We start from the raw sequence: 15,627 nt of genomic DNA, 5'->3' as shown, positions 1-15,627 counted from the left end.
GATAAATATAAAATCTGTAAAGACCGTCTGGAGGAGTAAACACCTGGAGTCTCATCTGGTTCTGATCCGGAGCCGTGAACACAGAGGACTTTGTAACTTGTGGGATTAAAAAGGTGATTTCTCTTCACTCCTGTTGATCAGCCTGACTGCAGCAGTGATCCGGATCGGACCTCCACTGTCAGGTGGTTCTGTTCTGTTCTGTTCTGCTGACTGGAGCTGGAGGGGAAATGGACTTGACTTCATGAACGTAACGTTACAGAGAGGAGACCAGAGGAGAACCAGAACCAGAACCAGAGTCTCTGCTGAGTGCTGACTTCACTCAGAGCTTCACCTCAACTCTCTCATGTTCTAAAGAGTTCTTCTGGTTCTGTTGGGTCTGGTTCTCAGACTTCCTTCCTCTCTGACTCTCCTGAAGTTACAGACAGACGAGCAGATGAAACTCTGGAGGATTTCTCTGCTGGAACTTTGTTGGAAACATCTGAGATGATGTGAGACCAGAACTCAGCAACACACAGAACAAAAGGTCCAGTTGGTTTCATCCACATGGTGGAGGATGTGACCCGCTGGAGTTTTATTTTGAAACAGGAAGCAGGTGTTGCTGCTGCAGCTTGACGTCGTCCAGCCTGTTGGACTCTCCTGAAGTTACAGCGCCAGGCGACCCGACTGATGCGGCGTCACCTCGAGGATGCTGGAGGAAACACCTGAGATCATTTAGGACACAACAAACGTCTTCAGTAGTTTTCAAACACTTTAATGCAGAATTCTCACATTTATCTGTACGTGAACATGTGATGATAAATCTTGCAGAAAATGAATCAGGAGATCTGTGTTTTAAAAAATATTAACGGCTGGATAAAAAAACAAAAATAAAGTAAAAGTGGGATGCAGAAGGATTCTGATCCCTGCGATGGATTCACTCTCATAGAAGCTCATTTTCACAGAAACCGTGTGATGGATAAACTCGACAGCTGAGTTGTGCTTTGGAAGATGTCGGCAGTAAAACGGGAATAAATCAGACTTTCATGTGTACATTCACACATCCAACACTGACGGAGCCAGTTCATACTTTTATACTTTAATATTCGTCACTTCGTTCCTCTCTGCTGGACGAAACCTGCAGCCGTTCAGTGAAGAAGTCAAACATGTGGACAGGAAGTATTTCAGTCAGTCTGCACACAAACATCATGGAGATGATCCGATGTGTCTCTCAGAGCGCTGAGGAGGATTCACCGTCCTCTGCCGTCACCGGAGTAACTCAGGAGTATTACAGAATATACAGTATGTACACACACATGCAGCATCGACGCCGACGACCGAGGTTTTTCTTTTACAACCTGAGTCTTATTTACAGTCATTAGAGTTCTCTGCTTTACATGAACAGAATATTAGATGCTCGGCTGGACAAAATAAAACACGTGAGGATGTCACAAGGAGCTTTAACAGGCTTTTTTGTGCTATTTTAAAACATTTTAATGATTTAATCAAAAACATCGTCACAGATCAGCTCTTTCCTATCAGCTGTGAGGTTTAATGAGCCGCTTCACTGCAGAGTTGAAGGAGAAACGTTCACAAAGTCATTTCATGGTTTGTTTGGTTAAACTCACTTGATTTAAAGATCCTAAAGGTTTCAGTTCTGAGTCCTGCAGATCCGTCACATTATTTGCCAAACGAGGTAAAAGAAGCACAAAGAAATTCTCATATTTTATGCTGCAGGTTTGTTCAAAATCAACATCAGATTGTATTAAACGACCGTCATGGGTTCAACATGTTATTTCCTCTGTTGTTCCCAGTAACGAGCGCCGTCTTCCTCAGACAGCAGGACGGTTTTCTCTGGATCTCGACAGAACAAGCTTCATTTTCCCCAGATAAGATACAAGAATTCATGATCACAAGAAAACTTAATGCTTGTTGCCTCTTGTTCCTTAAAGCCTCGTGTTTCAGACATCAGCATGAAAACACGGCATCTTTAGTGTCGCCACTGATTTAAAATCAGACTAAATAGCACCAAGTGTTAAAGGCAAGAAATCATAAAGAGTTCATGTGGTTTTCTTTGAGGATGACAATGACATTAATAACTCGTGATCTCAATGGAAAACAGAGGAAACTACACGTTCGACCCATGAACGTTTAGCGTCTCCTCGCGTATTTCCTGCATGCGTCGAGACAGCCAATCACCAGCACCGTTAGATCACCGTTAACTCCTTTGGTATCGAAAGACACTTTACGATACTCGATAGTGTCGATGCAATTCAGGCCTCTTGACTTCCTCAAGATTAAAAAAGCGCTTCATCATCATCGTGTGTGTGATTCTGTCATGTTCCTCTGCTGCACGGCCCGGTTCTGCCTCACGGCCCGGTTCTGCCTCACACGCATCCACAAACATATTTTAGTGGAAAGCTGAGCTGCAGTTAAGAGATGATGATGATGATGATGATGATGAATGTGACGTTGTCACCATATTGTTTCTGTTCTGTAAAAATGTTTTCAGACACGTTCGTGTAATGTTTGGCTGTTTGTTACCAGCTGACCACTTCACTGTTTCCTGTTTCAAAATGGACTTAAAAACCAAAAACAAGCACCTGTAGCCCGACAGGTAAAGGAGGTCAAGCTAACGTTACTGAGTGATGTTAGATGTTTACACTTTGAAATAGTATCATAAAGAAAGGATGTAATGATGCAGTGGTTACTGTAAACAAACATCATGATTGGTTCTTTTCCTTTGAATGAAGTTGCGGAGAAAACAAACATCCAATCATCTTGAAGACGCAGGCTGTCTCCGCCACATGGCACAAATTTTAAAATAAGAGTGTGATCACGAGAAAAAGTTCCTAAAGTTGATGAAAAACAAACATCAGCGTTCAAAGTTCAGTTCAGTTCAGTTCAGTCAAAGATGCATAAACGTCAGACATGGTTCTGACGAAGAGGAGGTCGCTGAGCTGCTGCTGCTTTAGTCTAAAATCGCAGAATTCATCCGAGAGACCGAACGTGTCAGAAGTCAGAGTCGTCTGTGGCCGAGTTGTCGGCGGCGGCGGGGACTTCAGATGGCGGCAGGTGGTTTCCAGCAGACTCCTCCTGCTGCTTCTGCTTCTTGTTGTGGTTCTTGATGTGGACGCTCAGCCCCCTCTCCGTCATCTCGTAGATCTGACACTTGCCGCAGTAGTACGGCGACTTGCCGACGTGCCTAAACTGATCGGCCAGGTACGACACGAGCGACCTGAAGCCTTTGTTGCAGATGTCACAGCGGGGGATGACGCCCGGGTGCGCCTTCTCCAGGTGAGCCTTCAGACCCATCCTCGACCCTTTGTACGGCCCCGCCTCCGGTTTGTCTTCCGTCTCCGCCGGGCAGAGGTGGCAGGTGAACACCGCCTCCTGGTTGGCGTGGCGTTTTGTGTGCGCGTCCAGTTCGATCTGAGAGCGAACCCTCTGCTGGCACCACGTGCAGAAGAACGTCTTCTTCTCCACCATGAGGTGCATTTGTTTTAAATGCACAGCCAGACCGGAGCCCCTCTTGAAGAGCCGGCCGGGCGGCGGGCACAGCGTGCACATCAGTCCTTTACCTGCGCCGGAATTCATCTCCATCACATCGCTGTAGTTCTCTCCGAGCTCCAACACGCTCTTATTGCTGATGACCTCCTCCTTCCTCACCTCCTCCGTTTTAACCTCCCCCGCTGAGATCAGCTTCCTCTTCTGCGGCAGCTGCTGGCGCGGCCTCTGTGGCCTCGACAGTTTGGACGCCACAGGTAGAGGAGGTCTGGCGTCGTCGCTGACCACAGGATGTCTGTCTGCCGGCTTTTTGGCGGGCAGCGATCTGTCCACAGACATGGTGAACTGGTAGCTCTCTCCCTCCTCTTCAGGATTTGAGTACTCAATGACAAACACGCTGTCTTCCTCTTCCTCCACCTCGTCCTCGCCGGGCACCGAGTACTCCATGTCGTAGTACTGTGCAAACTCGTCTTTACCCTTCCCCGCGTCATGAGACTGCTCCTCCGCAATGTGTGTGTCGTCTATTCTCACCACTGTGATCTGGTCCATCCCACCAGCACCGTCCCAGTTTCCATTTCCTGACACCACCGAGGACGACGTCGCTTTTGATGCAGCAGCAGCGCCGCCGACCGCCAGCGTTCCAGAGGACGTCTGAAGAGAGAGAAACAGAGCGTTAGGTTCTCATCAGAGGTGTCAGGATTTAGACTCTACATTTGTCTCCCAGGTGCGTCCACAGATACAAGCTGACTGGTCTTTTCTTTGATAACGGATGAAAGTCTGCGATGTGTGCAGCTCAGACTGTTTCTCTCAAAGATAAAACTGGGACATACAAGCAAACACTTTTTTTTCCCAAGTTTGAATGCAATTAAAATCTTGCAAATCATCTTCCTGTCCCTTCCTCTGTGTTTCTGTGTCTACCTGATGTGATTCATTTCATGTTCTTTAACTTTTGTTTTTGTTTAAAACGTTCTGATTAATATTTAACATACTTTAATTGAACGTTTTTATTCCAAAATCGTCTCTAAAACTCAAAAGCACATGTTGACAGTAAACATTATGATGCCAGCTCCTGTTTTCAACACGTGTTCTGTTCTGTTGGATCAGGTCCAGAGAGAAGCAGCTGTGTTCCCTGCAGGACGGGTTCGCTGACCCACACACTCACCACGGTTCTGCTGCTGGAGGCAGCCATCACAGCCGAACCTCGTTGACCAGGTTAGCTCGATGCAACACTGCAGCTAGCTTAGCAACGCGGCAGCTAGCTAGCTACCGTGCAGAATAAATCTACAGCGTTACTTTTTAAACTTCGGCACCGGGCGGCTGTTTGGCGGAAGAAGCGCGGAGCTGAAACGCACATCTAAATGTTCCGAGGGAGAAGAGAGAAGGTCGGTGCTCGCTGCAGGAGCGAAACTACACTTCAGCAGCTCAGCTAAAACCAAAATGTCTTATTTTCTTTCTGGGAAATTAAAAACACGAGCGGCGCGGCGCGGGGACAGCGCGCCCCCTGCTGGCGCGGAGGGATACGGCGCTGCGCTCAGTCTGGGAACCACTGGGGAACTCCTGGGAACTGTGACGTGTGCAGGCGGACCCCGCCACTTCTCTAGCTTTCAAACTCTGTTTTGGGAACTTATTTTTCTTTGGGAGCAGTTAAACCCAGTTGTAGAGAAAAACACATATTATTACGTCATTAATAACATAAATATTACAATTCTGAGGCTGCATTTCTTCTCCAAAACTACATACTGCCCCTTTAATGGCTTACGTCACTGGATTGGATTCTATATATGCAGGTTGGATGAGTCATAAAATTAATGCTCTACATCTCTTCCATAGTTTGACCTGGTGTTGGCAGCAGGAGGACGGTTAGCTCGCCTCCAACATCCTCAGTCTGCTGGAGGCTGACTTAGGGACCGACAATAAATGGTAAAAATAAACCCTATTGTTTGTTTACTTTACACAAAAACAATGTTTCTTCTGACTTGATATTAGCGATAATACTAAACTGATTTCATGACGAACACTTATCTCGATCGCTAATGTGTTTTGTATTTATTGAGCAAAAGTATTTTTATAGATTTTTTGCATCACTACACAGGCCAATTTAGACACACCTGTTTTTTTTTAATACTACATTATACTGCTTTGTCTACTTTATATAAATGTTTATTATGAAAATGTAGTTTTTTTCAACAGCTTCCATGTCATGTGACTCCAAATCAATGCTGATTCTTATTAGTTTAAGGGACAAATAAGACACGCCACAGGAAACACCAACATAGCAAAGAGGTTATAGCAAAACATGTTTTTAAAGTTTCATGAACCACAATATTTGTGTATTTGTTTGTTGTCAGGTGAATTATTAGGAAGAAAAAATAGCAAAATATTCATATGAAATAGAAGAAGCAGTAAAATATGATAGAAGAGGTGTGTTTGTGTACTGGTACAATTCAGCATTAGTTTGGACTCACTGGGTCACATGACATGGAAGCTAATGGAAAAAAAACCCTACTGTTAAATAAAATAAATATAGTTCTGCAAAATAAATAAATAAAAAGAAAATAGTTCCTTTTATAAGCTTTACGCGCAACTTCCAGGTAAATACAAGTTTTTAACAGGTACATTTCTGTACTTTTCACCCCTTGAACCTTATTTTCTCATGTTTTCTTTATTCTGACTGACTCATGGGGACAACACTGGTCCAGGATCAGTGAGTCTTATTCGTTATGTCGTCATTCCGTTGCGTGTACTGACGTCAGATCAACACAAACACACCTCCAGCTGATGACATTACCTCCAGCCCGTCAGTCAGCTCCTTCACCCTCGGGACAGCGTACTTCTTCAGGAAGAAGTGTTTGGGAATGGGATGTCTTCTCCTGTGAGGCTGACAGTAGTCCTCCCGCTCGAAGTGGTCACTGCAGACGCGGTAGTCTGCGTGGCGCAGTGCGTGAACGGAGGCGTCAGTGTCCATTTGCAGCACACCCAGCCACTTCTTCAGGACGCTCCTGTTTCCTACAGGTAGTCTGTGGAAGCTCTGCGGAGTGTTTCTCGTCATCTTGTTGCTACAGTTCGGAAACACACAACCACGAACCATTGTCTGTTTGTTTTTAAACCCCAGATGACACTCAGCTGCACTTTCTGGACTCCTACAAACAAACGTGCAGGACTACACCAATTTCTTCCTGCAACAACTCAAATCTCGCGAGACTTCGCAGCGAGCGTGTCTGTTCTTGTTCTTCTTCTGTGGGGATTTATGGCGGTTGGCAACCATGTTGGTTCATTTAGCGCCATCTGCTGGACAAATGCAATGTTACACTCCGAGACATTTTCAATCGTATATTCATATTAATTGTCTCAACGACGTAAAAGTACAAAAGCCATAATTAAAAGTAAAGATATGGTGTTAAAAATATTATTTTAATAAAAGTTAAAGACACACATACGGGTATAAACACATAAAATACGCAATTTTGTTTTAACCCGTTTGGATATAAAATTAGAAAAATAATAATTGGAGTTATTCAAGTAAACTACAATCACCTCGGAATTGTTCTTCAATACAGTCCTTGAGTAAATGTATTTAGCTAATAGACACAGAAATAATGATCCATGGAAAAAAAAATAATAAAATAATAATATAATAATAATAATAATAATAATAATAATAATAATAATAATAATAATAATAATCTCTGTTATAGTGTCTACATTGCATTTTACATACAAGACTTTTCCTCGTAACAGAGTATTGTAACATTAAATGGCCTACTGCTCCTTTTACTCGAGTATTTGTCCATTCATCCCGCCACTAATGAGTTTAATTGTTTTGGTTGAGCGGCTCATGGAAGGCCTGGGCTTTTGTCTCTGTCACAACCACTTATTACAATAAAGCAACGGCGTTTTGAATGTGTCAGCGAGCGCATGCGCAAACCGGCGGCCAGACTCAGCAGTGACGAACGCGAGCTAGCTTCTCGTACTGTTCAGTGAATTTCGAGCCGTGCTCTCGCTGACTTATCTTAAACATTTGTTGTTGAACCGTGAGTCGTTTCTACCGAGCGGGATTAACGTGATCGAGGCGTGAAAGAATATGCCCAAAAATAAAGGTAAGATAAGGAGGACGACGTTAATGTATGTTTTCAGTGTTGTTAATTGTCTTCGCGGTGTCGAGCCCGCCGCGAAGACACACGCAGTGAAAACGTGACACCGACCAGCTAACGCTAGTTAGCAACATGAATTTAGAGTCGTTTACACAGCTGTCAACTGAGTGGAACTGAGTCTCTAAACGGGAATTCTTCGGAGATAAGGATGAAGTTAGTTTAGTCCGGGTAAAGTTGTTCAACAGGTCGAATCTACTAGCCAGCTAGCTAATCTATTTGGTAATGTAATTCCCTTGTTAGCTGACACAGCTAACTAGCCAGTCGCTGGTTAAACCGCACCCCGGTCTGGCCTGGACATCTGCGACTTTATTGCTCTAAAATTGATCTCTGATCACCTCAGGTAACCTTGTACCGGGTTGTAAAACTTATTCGAGGATCTTATTAAAGTGTCATTTAAAATGTTACATCTTTAGAATGTGACCTGATTTGCGAGATAGCAACGTAAACTTAACGTTAGCATAGTCGCTGTTCCTGTAATTTCTTATCTTCTGCAGTCAGACAGAAAAACGGCCGATAATGGCATTTAAATGGGTGTTGTGTTAAGAATCGTTTACAGGCCGATCATCAGATGAGGAAGTGTGTCAGCTGGAAGCGGCTCGATGAGAAGCAGAATTAACTGGAACCGGGAGATAACTAATGAATAGGACTCATGGTGATCCGGTGGACAACATTAACCGAACCGCTTTCTGTTTCTGTGTTTTAGGTAAAGGAGGAAAGAATCGGCGACGTGGAAAGAACGAGAATGAGTCTGAGAAGAGAGAGCTGGTGTTCAAAGAGGATGGACAGGGTGAGTACTGGTTCTGTTGTTGGGTGGAAGACGGATCCATCAGTCGCTGTCTTTACCCCGGATGTGAAAAGGTGTTGTTACAGAGTGAACCTGTGTCTGCATTTGGTCTGAACAGGTCATCATGGGTCACTGGAGTAACCCTGAAGTAACCAGTTGATATTGCTGGGGTTAGGAGGTATATGAGTGACGGTAAACAGGTAAATGTTCACTCGTCATGGAGTTTAAAGGCTCAGTCAGTAGACAAAAGCCGGCAACATTTTGATAGTGAATTCCCAATAAAATTTAAGCCAACAAATCTGTGGTTCAAGCTGCTCGATTGGGAATATTATCTGGTTTTCCTCCAACAGTAGGATGAAATCTGAAGACTGTTGGGTGCATTGAAAAAGTAAGTTAAATAAAGATGGTCCTGGTTTAATAATAGGGTAAATGTAAGATATTAAAAAACAGTGGGTAGTTGGTGGCAGCCCCACACATGAGAAGGTAGCTGCATTGACATGGATGCAAATGTTTCACTTGTAATCAGAATAAAAATGCCTCACGTAACCACTTTAATCAGAAGTGACTTACCTGATCAGAATTTGTAAATCAAGAGGGGCCTTTTTGATAATCTGTTCAATAGGAAAATATTAGTGCCTTATACCCATGCAAATGCTTCATCTGATTGTTTGTCTCAGGTTGGAATAAGTATTACGTTTCTGTGTATGTTCACCTCGTGTTAGGGGTAGAATTAGGTGACGTTGCTTTCACCTGGGAGGTCAGAAACACGCAGGTAGCAAAACAGGACGGGTCTGTTGGGGATCTTAAAAGATTTAAGGATTGTCAAACGCCTCCATTGTCGAGTGTTTGAAAGATGAATGGAGGTGCTTAATGTGAGGCTAAATGTCAAAACGCAACAAGTGTTTCCTACCCAGCCAGCATGTTTTAGATAACAGTCCTCTTATTCGTATTCATCGGTTATATTTCTGGCAGGTTAGCCGCTTCACACTGGACAGAACCACTTTGAATGCCATGGTGCATGTAAACACACATCGGGTCAGCTCGGTAAAGTTTGAATCTCTGATTACATTGATTGTCAGCTAATGTTGTGCAGCTTTACTTGATGAATGATGAACATGTTTGATCATCTATATAACTAATTGAAAAGAGTGCTTAGTTAATGACTTACAACCTAAAACAATCTTCACAACATGAAGCATAATTTTAGCGGTGATGTGTAAAGAGAAGGATTTTCTTTGACAGGCAGTGGACAGCAGTAGTGTGAGCATCACTAGATGGTAGTAACCGTCAGCAGTTAGAGTTGAGAGCTTTGACTGCAGTGCTCAGCTCTGCCAAATCATCCCTGATGGTGTGGACGTGAGCCCGGTGTGTGGAGGAGGCACTGTTGGTGTAAGGAGCACCTTCAGGTAGTGGAGGGAAGGTTTACGTTATGCATTTAGAGCAAGGGTTACAAATACTAATACAGTTCTGAGAAAAAAACATATGAGGAAAGGCAATACTTATTTAGTTAAAGCATCCAAGTTATCTGAACGAAAATGTAAAAATGGTAAATATTCTAATCAGGATTATGTTTCCACCGGTTTCCTTCTCTCTCTTACCTGGAAGTAAAACCTTCGTGTTCACACACTGGTGATACTGAGGCATCTTACAATGTTGTTGCATTTTTCTATTATATTAAATTATATTTAACTCCTGTAAACCAAGAGCTGTTTCCACTTATCAGTTCTGGACACAGTTTGCCCGTTCACACATGTAGCAAACACCGTGAGACTGTCTGTGTCGGGGCGCCATAGAAGCTCGGTTGTTAGAAGGTGCGCCCCGTGTACAGAGGCTGCATCCTCACTGCAGTGGTCCAGGGTTCGAGTCTTGAGGATGGGTCACTTCTGGTGCTGATCCATTCATTTTTCCTCTGTAACATTGCGAGATAAGATGTTTTTCAGGGAATAGTGCGCAGATCTGGATGAAAAAATCAGGTGGCTGGTATCTATGAGTGAGTATAATTTGATGGGGATGAAGTGGTCTGTTGGGCCCGTGTGCTCCACTAAGTCCTTTTTTATGGTTTTTTGTCGGGTTTTTAGTAGAAGAGAAACATCTTTTGCTCAAAGTGGCTCAGCACTTGGTTAATGCCATCGTCCCAGTGTCTGATTTTAAGCTCATTTTGCTCAGTTTATGACGTTGGATTAACCCTCCTCTGCTCTATTGTGTCTTCCAGAATATGCTCAGGTGATTAAAATGCTGGGGAACGGTCGTCTGGAGGCCATGTGCTTTGATGGAACCAAGCGGCTTTGCCACATCAGAGGAAAACTCCGGAAAAAGGTAGGAATGTCCTGAACATCCTCTCACCTTTTTCCCCTCCAGCTCACACAGGAAACCCCCCGACGTAATGCTGAGTCGGCGTGTTCTCAATGGTCAGTCAGCCACCGTTGATGTGGCAGTATGGACTCTATTGACCTTGTGTGTGTGTGTGGGTGTGGGTCACAAAGTGCAGTGTGTTGCTGTATGACACGGGCTAATCAGCGCTCTGTTTTGTTTCCCTCCAGGTTTGGATTAACACGTCAGACATCATCCTGGTCGGCCTGAGAGATTACCAGGTGTGTTGGTCGATCAGACTGTTGACACTCAGCTGACTCTCGGTGTGAGGATACAGCACAGCTTGTGTTGCCATCCTCAGATTAATAAGTAGCAACGATCTGAGGGGTTATCGTGGTCTGAAACAGAAGGAACCAATACTGGCATAGATGTTTTTAAATCACTTTCAGGTTCAGTGAAATGAGGCAGTGTGGCTACTTTTGTTCTTCTTTTTGATATTTAGAAACAAGCTGAGAGTTTCAAATACAAAGGTCATATAGTGGATTTTCTGCTCAGATCCAAACCGTTTTTTTTTTAATCCTTTCCAAGTGAATAAATGATCTTATTTTTTAATTATAGAGGAAGTCATTAGTGCTTTGTCTTTCCATCCGGTCTTCATCTTTGTGACGCTGTAAAACACAGTGTAAAATGCAGCTGTTCAACCTTTAACAGAAACAATCACATGCTCAAACTGAAGTAAACCTCCTTTGGTTTCTACACCAAATACCTGGAGCTATAGATTAGTGGGTCATATTTTTGCTCCTTCAGTCCTGAACACAAGTCTGATCACCATATCTTGCTAAATAATATCATTTCAACAATCTCGTTTACCCATTTTTCTGGTTTTGGTACAGTTATCTTCAGTTGACACTTCTGTCATATGTCTCTGTCACTAAAACACATTTTGACCTAAATGCTCATACCTCACTCTCCTTGTGTGTTCAGGATAACAAAGCTGACGTCATCCTCAAGTATAACGCAGACGAGGCTCGCAGTTTGAAAGCCTACGGAGAGCTGCCAGAGCACGGTGAGTTAAACCGCACGTCATGCCGACAGCACAGCTGCTGGATCCAAAAACTGAACGTCATCGTAGGGAAACAAGTCCAGGAATTTCTTTATAGGTTGCAGGTAAACACTGTTTATTCAGCTCAGAAGGATACAATGAGGATTTCCTTCAGTCCAAAGCAAACCTCAGTGTTTATTGTTAATAACATCACCAGACTGCTGATGTCATCGCTGTGGTCTTGCATAATTTACATATTGGTGATGGAGTCCATGAAACTATACATGTAGTGTCTGAGTTTGAACAGCAGAGGTCTCTTCATGTTCATGCTGCCTGTTAGAAGTGAACATAAACAGTATTTTCTTCCTTTTCACAGCCAAAATCAACGAGACAGACACCTTCGGACCAGGAGACGATGATGAGATCCAGTTTGATGACATTGGCGATGACGATGAGGACATTGATGATGTAAGCATCTCTCATTCATTCGTTACCGTGGTGGTCAGTGGTCGAGTTCATGATTTGAATTTGTGAATATTTAAATGCTCATGTGAAGTGTTTTTGTTGTGGTCCCAGTAGTATTTGTTGTACTGAAGTAGCAGATCACCAGAGTTTATGGTGCTGTTTTAGTCAAAGATTACATTACGGACTGGTTGTTGGAGTTTTGTGAAAAAAAATCCAGTGACATAGTAACAATAAACAGAAGCAGGTTTGATTTTGGGGGCTGATATCGATACTAAGAATAAAAAAAATCCCAATAATATCAGTCGACATGTACATTTTTTTTGCTATGATTCCTAAAATGTGGTTATTGACAAAGATGATTAACAGAGGTTGGATGTTTTGCAGTTTAGTCTAAAATGACCTGAATGCACTTAAACAGTACATTTCACTTGAAATTTAATGATTATAAACTATCTCAAGTATCAGGCAACACATTTAATGACTCTTTATAGACCAAACATTTAATCAATAGTAAAATATTTTTCTTCTTCACAATAAAAGCTTTAAAAATGCAAGAGATGCACTCAGATATTTGCACTCAGTGACTGTTTTCAGAGTTCAGAACAAAGAGTTAGATGTGTGTTTTCTCTCTCTTCCAGATCTAAAGACCTGCAACTGGAGGAGGAAGGCGGGATTTTACTAGAGATGCTCCGACTGGGATATTTTGAGCCGACACGCCGCACCGATAATGATTATTTTTTATTGAGATCAGCCTATGCCAATCCAATACAGTTTATTGATATACAGTATGTTTCAAGTTATTTCATTTTGTTAATCATCAGTAGACGTCTTTCTTGTTTTGAAGAACTTCAAGTGCATTTCAAGTAGGGGAGAAAACGACACCAGTACTTTGAATTTATTGTAAACATGAATGAACATGAATGATGCTGCTTTAGTACGACTGTCTCCGTCATCACTCGTAGCATCCGGAGGGCGACGCAGCGGGCTGCCTGGTGACTGATGACGACCGAGACAGTTTGCTTTTTCTGCCTTCATGCGGTTGGATTGGAGAATCAGAGTAGGCTGATCACCAGCATCATATTTAGGGTGAATATCTGGAGCACTGCTAGACTTCTACCTTCTTGCTTCAAACATCAACAACACGGCAACTCTCATCGTAGAGGTCTTCTTTTTCTTCTTGTATAGTCAAAGAAACACTCACTATTTAGAGGAGGCTCATACTGATTTCTTTACTGCTAAATATCTCACACCAAATGCGTCATCTTTTTAAAAATGTATTTATATTGATTTCACACTATGTGGAATTTAGCAACAAGTACAGAATCTCTGGATTCGCCAATAAAAAGATAAACCATTTTGTGTATTTGTTCCTTTGGCAGTCTGTATCATCGTAGCTGTGGCCTGTAAGACAGTTTGACAGGAGTAAGATGCTAACATGCTAACACTGAGTACGGCTCTGTATCCTTTCACCCTGTTAACGTCGCATTCCTCTGACAACTTATTACAATGAACTATTTGCTTGTTTTGGATCGAACCACGGCCGAATGAAGGCGATCCCCTCTCCCCTTGAAATCAGAAGAAGATTGAGAAATGTATTTTTCTATTGTTTCCCTTATTTGTGTTGCTGTCTGTTTTTTGTTTCCATGTTCTGTTTTGAACTCTTGGCTGCTCGCTCTGTGGCTTCAACAGGCCGTGAAGCTCGGCCCGGTCGGCCGCTCCGTCTCATGCTAGACCAGCGGTTCCCAAACCCTTTTTCACCACAGACTCAGACTCTCACACACACCAGTAAAACCTCACGTCAGAGCAGAAAGTCTCACACACTCTCAGAACCTCTAGAAAGTCTAATAACAATACTTTATTTTCCATGTTCCCTGAGGGGGCCCGGCACCTCATTTTGGGAACCACTGCTCTAGATCACATGGGCCCTGTTGCTGCTCTTGCTGTAACTCTGATAAAAGAAAAATGTACTATGTTTGAAGGCTGGGTTTCCAATAAAGATCTTAACTCCACTGACCTGGCATACTGGTTTTTGGGTGCTCGGCTCACTTCCTGTGCAGGTCTGAAGGTGGCGAGATTGTGCTGCGCTCTGGTGAAGCGGCGTGACGCCCTTCAGAGCTCCGAGCAGGGAACGTCCAGGTCCACGGGGAGGTGACGGGGGACGACATGTCTGCCCTGCTGCTATTTCTGTTTTTGGAGAGAACAAAAAAACTAACGTGGCCTTGATCAGAGCAGTAAATCCTCTGACCTGATCTCTGACCCTAAAGAGCATTTACTCAAATACAGTTTTTAAGGTGGTTGTACATTCCTACAGTATTCTCATATTCTGCTACTTGATAGTTAAAAGTAAATATTGTACTATTCACTCAACTACATTTATGCCACAAGTTACTTTGCAGTTGATGAGCTGCATCAGACACAAAGTATTTTTAAATTACCAGATTTTAAATTAATCATTTAATCATAAATGTGATAACAATTATTTTAAAAATATCAATAATTTGTTAGGCTTTGTATGACTTTGGGTAATCTTTTACACCACTACCTGTGTGTTCTTTGATCATCTCTTCTTCTATAATGGCATGAAAATTACTTGTACAGTTCAGTTTTCTTTCCCAGAAAATTTTCTTGACTCTCCTAGAAAGATGGTCCTGGAAAGTTTCTTGACAAGATCCCAAGGTCCTGATCTCTATGTAGAGAAATCCTTGAACAGATCTTACAGAAAGTCCACAGAGTTTTCAACATATTTTGTGTTTAATTTGGTTTTAAACTCCATCGGATGGGAAATTTGCCCAAAATATTAGAATTTTAACAGTTGTATTTTCTAATGTTTTCCTTCAAATCAGTGTGAATTGTTATACAAAGGTTTAAAGGTCCAATATGTAAGAAAGATTTTTGAGTGTAATTCCCAGCTGATCCCCACTCATCATAAAGTGTCAGTATTTAACAAATTCTTACAAATTGGACCTTGCTTTAAGAAATGCAAAGAAGATATAAATAATGTCTTTGCAGCAGACTTGGATTTTAATTTATGACATTTTAGAAAGCTCAAACATCCCACTTCTCCTATGGTTTTATGGGCATAAATAATAATAATAATTAAAAAAAATAATGGTATAGTGTTAAGCAGTTAACAAGCACAGGTGTTCTCTCTATCAACTAATCATTTGACTAGGCTTCTACAGACTGTTGGATAATCACATTTACAGCAAAACCTAATTTATCAGCAGCTCAAACACAGTACTGCAGTAAATCTACTTAGTTACTCTCCACAGCTGACATATAGTATGACATCATGTTGTTTTCATGTTTATTTTTGGAGGCTCCAGCTGACATGAGTCAGTGCTCGTGCGTGTGTGTGTGTGTGTGTGTGTGACCCATATTGCACGTCAACG

At 42.5% G+C, this 15,627-nt stretch overlaps 2 protein-coding genes and 1 long non-coding RNA gene across 4 annotated transcripts; 2 read left to right on the top strand and 1 right to left on the bottom strand.

Moving 5' to 3' along the window:
• Window positions 1-735: 735 nt before the first annotated feature.
• Window positions 736-6,695, bottom strand: LOC119009084 (zinc finger protein 615-like). 2 transcript variants are annotated; one of them, XM_037080089.1, is made up of 2 exons: window positions 6,272-6,695; window positions 736-4,134 (listed from the first exon to the last, which is right to left on the bottom strand). In XM_037080089.1, exons 1-2 carry the CDS (start codon window positions 6,569-6,571, stop codon window positions 2,989-2,991), a joined length of 1,446 nt encoding a protein of 481 aa, XP_036935984.1. In that variant the 5' UTR covers window positions 6,572-6,695; the 3' UTR covers window positions 736-2,988. The 2 variants fall into 2 exon arrangements, with proteins under 2 accessions (XP_036935984.1, XP_036935985.1); XM_037080090.1 differs by lacking the exon at window positions 6,272-6,695 and adding an exon at window positions 4,646-5,068.
• On the top strand, window positions 4,075-5,408 carry LOC119009112. The gene is made up of 3 exons (XR_005071630.1): window positions 4,075-4,207; window positions 4,588-4,695; window positions 5,314-5,408. It is a non-coding gene; the product is annotated as an uncharacterized LOC119009112 (long non-coding RNA).
• A 690-nt stretch (window positions 6,696-7,385) lies between the features above and the next one.
• Window positions 7,386-14,244, top strand: eif1axb (eukaryotic translation initiation factor 1A X-linked b). Its single transcript, XM_037080133.1, has 7 exons — window positions 7,386-7,580; window positions 8,338-8,421; window positions 10,631-10,734; window positions 10,959-11,009; window positions 11,713-11,794; window positions 12,147-12,238; window positions 12,874-14,244. The coding sequence occupies exons 1-7, from the start codon at window positions 7,565-7,567 to the stop codon at window positions 12,877-12,879; spliced, it is 435 nt and encodes a 144-aa protein (XP_036936028.1). The 5' UTR covers window positions 7,386-7,564; the 3' UTR covers window positions 12,880-14,244.
• The last annotated feature ends 1,383 nt before the right edge of the window (window positions 14,245-15,627 follow it).

Source organism: Acanthopagrus latus, chromosome 19 (assembly GCF_904848185.1).
Source record: "Acanthopagrus latus isolate v.2019 chromosome 19, fAcaLat1.1, whole genome shotgun sequence".
Classification (NCBI taxonomy): domain Eukaryota; kingdom Metazoa; phylum Chordata; class Actinopteri; order Spariformes; family Sparidae; genus Acanthopagrus; species Acanthopagrus latus.
Note: the sequence above shows the minus strand (reverse complement) of the source record. Positions and strands in the feature narration are given on the sequence as shown.